This window comes from Belonocnema kinseyi, chromosome 6 (genome assembly GCF_010883055.1).
Source record: "Belonocnema kinseyi isolate 2016_QV_RU_SX_M_011 chromosome 6, B_treatae_v1, whole genome shotgun sequence".
Taxonomy (NCBI): Eukaryota; Metazoa; Arthropoda; class Insecta; order Hymenoptera; family Cynipidae; genus Belonocnema; species Belonocnema kinseyi.
The window spans coordinates 7,991,007-7,999,836 of record NC_046662.1 but is presented as its reverse complement, the minus strand read 5'-3'; the positions used below and the strand labels follow the sequence as shown (position 1 = coordinate 7,999,836).

At 31.3% G+C, this 8,830-nt stretch overlaps 1 protein-coding gene across 1 annotated transcript; it reads right to left on the bottom strand.

Annotated features, from left to right (window-relative positions):
• Positions 1 to 82: 82 nt before the first annotated feature.
• LOC117174236 (prohormone-2-like) lies at positions 83 to 7,296 on the bottom strand. The gene is made up of 9 exons (XM_033363123.1): positions 7,124 to 7,296; positions 6,285 to 6,402; positions 6,109 to 6,204; positions 5,873 to 6,002; positions 5,558 to 5,761; positions 5,369 to 5,470; positions 5,033 to 5,121; positions 4,051 to 4,310; positions 83 to 554 (listed from the first exon to the last, which is right to left on the bottom strand). Exons 2-9 carry the CDS (start codon positions 6,400 to 6,402, stop codon positions 453 to 455), a joined length of 1,101 nt encoding a protein of 366 aa, XP_033219014.1. The 5' UTR covers positions 7,124 to 7,296; the 3' UTR covers positions 83 to 452.
• Between the last annotated feature and the right edge of the window lie 1,534 nt (positions 7,297 to 8,830).

Here is an 8,830-nt window from a genome sequence, read left to right as displayed (position 1 = left end):
ATTTTATTTACAAAAAAAGTTCTTAGGTTCAAAAAAACATTCAGTGAACTGAAAAACTGTGTTCGGTAATATAGGTATTTAGCTGTGTCACATGCCCTTAAACACAAAAATATATAAATTATCAAGTATTCAAGACACTCAATTTACATTTATAATTTTCGAAATTGAAATAATTTTTTTCTTATACTACGCATAATGCACCATAGAGATGAAAGTGTAGGTAATTATGAGATCAGTGTCTATTAAAAAAAATATTTGATAAATTTATTGCATAGGAACTATATTAGGGCCTCTTCGAGAAAATAATGTACACAGCTCGCAGTTTCTATAGCATAAATGTCTTTTGCTTTCATCGAAAGACACCAAGATAATTAATTATTCGGCTTGATTCTGCATTGAATCCGCAAACGCTAATTCGTAGGTTGCGATGAACTCGTGAAAATTACAATTACCTAGTACATGAAACGATGCTGATAGTTAGGATAGCCACGGGGAGCCGCTAAAATCTGAGCCATATTCAGCATTCCAGTTCTACCACCGTATGAATCGTAGCCCTAAAGTTTAAGAATATAAACGTTAATATTACACCTAACGAAGAAAAGAAAAGAATTTTACGGATTTAATTTAAACAAAGAAATGGTTTTTGGATCAGAGGACAGATTTTTAGTACACGTTATTAATTTTTCAGTCAAGAGAGACAAGAATTTCAACAATGTAGCTGAATTTTCTACTAAAATAGTTGAATTTTCATTTTAGGAAAAATCAATTTTCAACCACAAAACAAGGAATTTTACCAAAATATTTAAATTTCCAATCAAACAGATGAATTTTAAATTAAAAAGATTAATTTTCCATCAAAAAATGTAAAACAATATAAATAAGTGTTGTGCCGAATATTTTTAAAATAAAAAAATAGAATTTGCAACAAATCAGTTAATTTTTCTATTTTATTGAAAATTCGTTTTTCTTTTGGTTTTAAATACATTTTTTTATTGATCATTTTTAGTTCGTATATTTTGCTTCAAAATTCAATAGCTTGCTTGCAATTGTTTCTCCCTCTGACTGAAAAATGTTTTTAGTTGAATACTCATCTGATGTTGAAAAGTCGCCCTTTTCTCTTCTTTTTTTTTTTATTTGAAAATTTAAATTGAAAGTGTCATTATTTCTTTAAAAATATGATTTTTCTAAGGTTGAAAAAAATTTTTTTTAACTGAAAATGTTACTATTTCAGTTGAATATTCGAAAATTCTAGTTAAAAATCCATTTCTCTCGTTGAACATTCATTTTTGACTCATAATTCAAATATTCAATTTTTGGTTGAGAATTTAATTTTTCGAGGAAAATTCGTCTTTTTTGGTATATATTAATCTTCTTGGTTGAAAATTAATATTTCTGTTAAAAAGTCAATTATTCTAGTGAAAGATTCATCATTTTAGTTGAATATTCATAACTTTTTTCCAAATGTAACTATTTTTTGGAAAAAGTTTTTTACTGAAAATTTATCTATTCCAATTGAATATTCTATCATTTTAGTTAAAAATTCATTAGCTTGCTTGAAAATTAATTTGTCAATCAAACATTTCAACAAATTAGCTGAATTCTCTACTAAAATAATTGAATTTCCAACTAAAAACAATCATTTTTTAACCAAAAAACAAGATATTTTACCAAAATATTTAATTTTTCAATTAAACAGATGAATTTTCAATTAAAAATATTAGTTTTTCGTCAACAAAAAATGTGAACGTATTCTTTAGTAGATACTAATATTCTTGGTTGAAAATATTAAACTTCATGTAAAAAATTAAAATATTCTACTTAAAGATTTTTCATTTTAGTTGAAAATTCATCAATTTAGCTGAAAATGCATCTTTTTGGTTCAAAATTAATTTATTCCAGTTTGTGTAAAAATTAATTTTCAGTCAAATTTGCCAGCCAAGAAAGACAAAAGTTTCAACAAAGTAGCGGAAATTTATACTAAACTACTTGAATTTTCAACCTTAAAAAATCCAGTTTCAATAAAAAAAAAAAAAACGGAATTTTACTAAAATATTTAAATTTCGAATCGAACAGATGAATTTGCAAATAAAAAAATTAGTTTTCAATAAAAAAAAGTATAACTAAATACATAAATGTTTAACCATATATTTCAACTAAACAACGAATTGTCAATAAGTCAGGTGAATTTTTAATCAAAGAGATCAATTCTAATATAAAATAATGAATCTTCAACCGATCAGTTATATTTTAACAAAAAAACAAAATTAAATGTCTACAAAAGTGATGTAGTTCAACGTTCAAAACAGGAAATGTCAACAATAGAGTTACATTTTTTTATCCGAAAATATTGACTATTCCATTTTAAAAAAATCTTCTTGGTTAAAACCCGATTTTTGGATTGAATGTTTAACTCTTTTTCTGACAATTTTTTAAAGATATTAAATATTTTAGTTGAAAATGTGTCCCTTTCGTTGAAAATTTAACTATTTTGGTAAAGATACGTTTTTATTTTGTGGAAAATTGAATTTTTAAACTAAAAATGTAATGTATTCCAGTTTTGGTAGAGAATTTATTATTTATAGGTTGAAATTTTAACTGTTTAGTAAACAAGAAATATATTTTATTGAAAATTTATCTGTTTGGTTAGAAAAATAATCTTTTTTGTTGAAAATTTCTTCCTTTTGGTGAAAAATCTTATTTTTTGATTAAATTCAACTGCTGAAAAATACGTTTTTTTCTATTGAAAATTAATTTTTAAACTGAACATTTGATCATTCTATTCTTGGTTCAGAAATGACAGTTTTTATTGAAAATTCGATTATTTGATTTAAAATTCATCATTCTTGATTGTCAATTTGCCTAATTGGTTGAGGATTCAACTATTTCGTTAAAATTTTTTTTGTACCTAAATAACTGGTTCAAAATACGTCTTTTGGTTGAAAATTAATTGTTCATGGTGAAAAAGTCATTATTGATTTTAAAAAAATCTTTTTTTTTGAAAACTCGGCCTTTCGGGTTGAAAATGCATATTTAAAAAAAATTGTCCTTTTGAATTGAAAATCAATCTTTATGATAAAAAAATTCTATTAAAATTTTCCATAAAATACAAAATTCATCGGACTTCAAGAAAGTAATATTTTTGGCTTGGAAATGTAACTATTTGGTTAAAAGTAGAAATGTTTTCTTAAAAATTCTTCTCTTTTATTTGAAAGTTTAACTAATCGGTTGTTAATGCAACTCCTTAGTTAAAATTTAATTTGTTATTGTTGAAAGTTCGTCTTTTGGGTTAAAAATTCATCTCTTTTCATGAACAATCTTTTTTGGATGAAAATTCAACTATTGTGTTGAAAATGCAATATATATTTCCACTTGAAATCTTAGGAATTTAAAGTCTTTCATATTGGATTCAATATATATATATATATGGACAGGACAGAGGGGCAGTCCAAAATTGGTAATGTAGTTTATGTGCCACACCATACAATTTTTACTAAGAAAAAGGATTGAAATTGTTGAATTGACTATTTTTATTTTGAACTTTTGCCATGTTAAATAGTAAAATTTATTATTGGAGTAGCAAAAGTTTTCTTTTGTGAAAAACAATACCGATAGGTTCGGGTGGCAAGTTAGTGGTAAATTCTACTGCACCAGGCTCTCGGTTTAACCGGCCGCGGTTTACCAATTCCTAGAACTGCTGGCCCACGCAATTTCTTATGCATTTTAATTGGAAACGGTTCATGCAGTCCTGACTGTTTACTTTTTGATGTTAGTATGCCATTTCCTTTTTTTCGTGACGGTATTTCTTACTATTTTGATAGTACACTGGACTCGCGCTTTACCGGAACTTGATATACCAGATAAGGTGGTTCAAGGTGGCTTGCAAGGTCAGCGGATTTACAAAGTTTACGGTTCGGCTCTATAAGAAGCCACAAGCAAGAAGAAGAATGATTTACAGAGTCCCGATTTACCGAGAAGGTCATTGTGGGTACCCCGAATACCCCGGTAAAGCGATACTCCAGTGAACTCTTATTATGTATTATTTTCATGTACCTGTGCTGATCGCTTTCTGTACGCCATTAATCTTTTTTCCTGTGGATAATAGGAATGTTGGGGGTAAATCGCACCATATTGTAGCGAACCGTACTGTGGTCGTCCTATGTCGTATTGTTGAGCAAATTGGCTTCCATACTGATCGTAGAAACTCGCCGGATGCGTTCGTGGAATTCCTATATCAGATGGTGCCAAAGAGTCCACGCCAATACTGTAGTGACGTGGAGGTGGATACATTGGTCCTTCTGGCCAGGCTATACCTTCAAAAAACATAATCGTTTGAAAGAATCGTACAAAAAATCCCTAGCATCAATAGTGTCCTTGCTGCTTAGGAAACCCGGGTTCAATTCTTGGCAACTACGTTTTTTTTCATATAACTCGACTATTTCTGTTTCAGTAAATAAATTTCCACAATTTCATATTTAAAACTGACATCGAAGTTCATTAGGAGCTTATATTTTTTTGATCCGATGGGCCTTACTTTCCAAGATATGGAAGTTTGAGTATTTGTACTCGAGCGTTGGACTCGCCACTTTATAGATCCTGGACCCCCGGACTTCGCGCTTATGTGTGTGCAGGCTACAGTGGCAGGTCGAGCGCTCTATCGCAAATACTCAATGCCCCCAGTCGGAGCGGCGACGCACATCTCGCGAGATGTGCGTCGCGAAGTGACGAAAGTGACAGTGTGGACCCGTAAACAAACGCGGCTCTGTGTCCTTGTAATTTTTGTTTTGTCAAGAATTTTTCTTAATCATTCTGTACTGTTGCGAGTATAAAACTAATTCTTGTCCTGAACTGAACTCTATAAACCGCGCTAGAGGATTTTGCCTAAAGTTAGTACCGCCATTATACTTGAATCAATAAACTAATTTCAAACTCAATTTACTTGCACGACGCCAGTTCAGTATTAAATGCCTCGAGCACAAAATTCCATGTCCCTGCATACGCAAGAATTTTTAACCATTTTTCTATTTAAACTTACCAGTCCTAGGATCTTCTTCTTCAACTCCAATCAAGTTACTGTCGACATCAACGTTATCGTATTCATCGTTAGCAAGGTTACGCCAATTCCTAAATCAAAATTCATAACAGAAAATTATGTTAGTTTGATTTTTGAGAAAAAAGTTTTCATATGAGAAAAAGTACTTGCGAGATGTGCGTCGCCGATTCCCTTTACTAAGGGAATTTAAGACCCATTGGATCGAAAGAAAAATATGCAGCATATGGATTTTTGTTGTTGCCAGTCGAATCGTCGACGCACATGTAGCGACTTCTCCGTGTCAGATTAAAACAATCTGTGTAATAATCTTTATTATACCTGCTACGATGCTCATTTTCCCAGGCTTGAAGAAGTTCCAACATAGCTTCTGGATCCACTTCTGATTCTCGTTTATAACGTGGTTCTTGATAAAAAGGCAGACTGAAAAACATATAAGTATAAATGTTATATTTAATCATTTTTATGGAAATTTTTTATGCACACGGATGTATAAGAACAATTAATGACCTGTTTCTTTTATTGTTAGCCTGGACAATTGGTGGTGGTGTGGAAAATGTAGCTGGAAGTGAAGCAGGAGAAGAAGTTGCAGTGGTTGTTGTCGAATGTGTGCCTATTTCATCAGAACGCTTACGACGCTCTTCAGAATTATAGTAAGGATATGGCGGCACGTTCAGTACTTCACCAAGTTCATTTACGAGAACTTTTCCGTAACTAAATGTGCATTAAAATAGAAATGATTAAAATGTATTCTTTCAAAATTTGGCATGAAATTGATGAAGAATAGACACACCGGTGCTTTCATATAAGGCAATATTGACTTACTCGTATTTTTGGTCATTTTGAGGAAATATTTCACGTTCGAATAAGTAGTTACTTGGTGGTTTTATATGACTGAATGGTTCGCCCTCCATTGCCTCTTTCGAATCTTCGAAACCAGATGAACTGAACATTCCTGTTGAATTAATTTTGTTTGTGATTGATAAAAAAAAGAATATTGAGAATTTGATGAAAATGAAAAAAAGGCCAAGAAATTGTTGTTTCTTAAAGATAAAACTCACTCTTCTCGGCAGGTGATAAAAGGCTACTCGGAGCGTTATTTTCGGTCTGACGATTCTGTTGGTTACCAAACATAAGAAGCTCTTGTGTGCGCTTTACTGAAATTAAAAAACAAATAGTTGACATTAATCTCGAGGATTCAAGGACAAATTTTGTAATCATGAGAACAATGTTGCACCTTTAGGCCGCATTGCCTGATCTTTCTTGGAAACCTCTTCCATTTGGTTAGCCGGTAGTGTTTGTGCTTCCATGGCGAAATAGTCCAGTGTCAGCAGCAAAAACCAGCCGCAAAACATCTACATATAGATTTATATGTTTAAATGTGTTCTAAGCGCGATTTTTCAAAAACATTTTCCTTTTCATTTTATGTAAAAGCTATATTGAGGGAGGGTTCTTTTTTTTTCGTATTGGCATTTAAAAATAGCAGATAAAGTCTATAACCAAAGTGAAGGCACACTTGTTGCATGCGTGGATATGCACTACAAGTTTATAAATTTACGCACTCAGCCTAAGAAAGCCCTGCGAAGATAATCATAATTCAAAAGTTCCACAAGAAACGTTCACCAAACAATTTTTCTTTCAGTTTATAGCAAGAATTTAAGTTTTTAAGCAAACCTGTTCGTTAGTTTTATTTGGACTATCATATTGCAAAAAAAAGCATATTTTATATTTTTTGTGTGTAAGGCACAAAGCTCGGGGTTTTAAACTTTCACTTGAATAACTATGATTAAAATACTCTGAATAGAACTTTTATAATTTTATACGTAAAAAACCTTCATCCACGATGTGAGAAATAATTAAACAATTTTTCTAAATAATATCAGCTGCAATGGCGATTAACTAATTGACAATTAGTATATATCAGTAACCCCCAACGCATGAAAAGAGGTAGCATACTATGTCCCAATAACTCTTTCTGATGAATTTGAATCTTAAAATTAAATATAATATGAATATAGAAAAGGAAAATTATGCAAACCATATAATTCATATGAAAGTATATTTTACTGTTATTACCTTGGCAGGAATATGCTTGGCCTCTCTTTTACCAACTTCTTCTATTCGCCTTCTTCACAGAGAAATTTTGAATCTGTTTATTCGCAGATTTTTAACACTGTCTCAATATAGAAAGCAAGATTCATTCACTTAGACAGACCAGGGAGGAATGGATGACAGGGCTCGAAGCGGAGAACCAGAGGAGAGTACGGTCGATCCCATCCCTTCTCCATACTTCAACCCCTACCGCAGGTCTTTGAGCAAACTCCTGCTATGACGATACGAGCATCAATATAGGTATATACTTTGATATCAACACACTCGAAATCAAATGCGTAGGAGTATACAACACGAAAGAGAATTTTCCGCATTCATATGTATTGTATGCGTGGATATAATTAATATATTTGTATATGCCAACATTTCCTGCAAAAAAAACGTTGGATTAAAATGTATTGCTTTGCATTTACGAGTTGTTTTCTAGAAATTTTCTTTGCGACATCTTCGCATTGGGATGGAAATCTAATGCATTTTAATGAGAGAGTTCGCATATGTTTTAATACTGTAGAATTCGGTTGCGAATGCAAAACAGAATTTGTCGCAATGCTATTGAATGCGAAGCAGAAGATATCCGATTGCTATGAGTAAATGTCTTATAGAAACATATAAAAATGAACAAAAGAATATATAAAACCATGTAGAAATGTTGTGTATTCTATATGTATATGACTATATGGTTCCTTATATCCTTTGTTCCATTTTTATAAGTTTGTATACGCCATTAGTATTGCTTTGCATTTACGAGATCTTTTCTAGGAATTTTCTTTGCGGCATCCCGCAATACTTTTTAATGCGAGAGTTCGCATATAACGTCTAAATCTTGAATGTCTCTCACTGCAAAGTGAGAGATTTCGCGTTCAATGTGAGAGTTTGAAAATATTTCTATGCTATAAAAATCGGAACAGAATTTGTTTCAATGATATTGAATGCGAAACAGAAAATATTCAATTGGTAAGTATGGAATCGAATTCACGAAAAGTATATCGCAAATTTTTCGTAGGATTGACACAAAAAAAGCCTAAAAAATGACTAATATAGAATTTACCTAAAGATCAAGTAATTCCAATATTTAAAATATTTGCCGTCGCAAATTTACTGGATCAGGATTATAAACTATGTTTACACTGGAAATGTTAAAAGCAAATAATGTGAATTTTATGTTATGACAATATCTAAAGGAGGTAGGAAAGGTAAGATAATATTTTCTGTTATAAAACAATCATTGAACAAAAATCAATAAATTGGGAATAATTGCTCGCCACTTTATTCCTGAAAGTTGATTACATACTTTAAATATACATAGGCGCCTTAGAATGACAAGACAGCCCTCTCTTTCGTCTTCCTACATTCACATCCCCCAACCATTCACGACGCCTACACAAAGTTCTATATAATATAACTAGTTCCGAACGAAGAGCTTCCAGTTTCTTCTTGGAAAATTTGCAGTTCGGCTGTCATACATGTACATATATGTATAATATATTTACTTTTGTTGGGTAAAATATATGCAAGAGTATGTGATTTGAATTAATTAGAATATACGAAAAAAATGTTCAAAAAAATGTATTCACTGTTTTGGACGCAATATGGCAGACATTTTTTCGAGATACTAACGAATAGAAAATGCATAATGAGAGAGAAGTTGAAGTTTTTTCTATAACAGTTGCT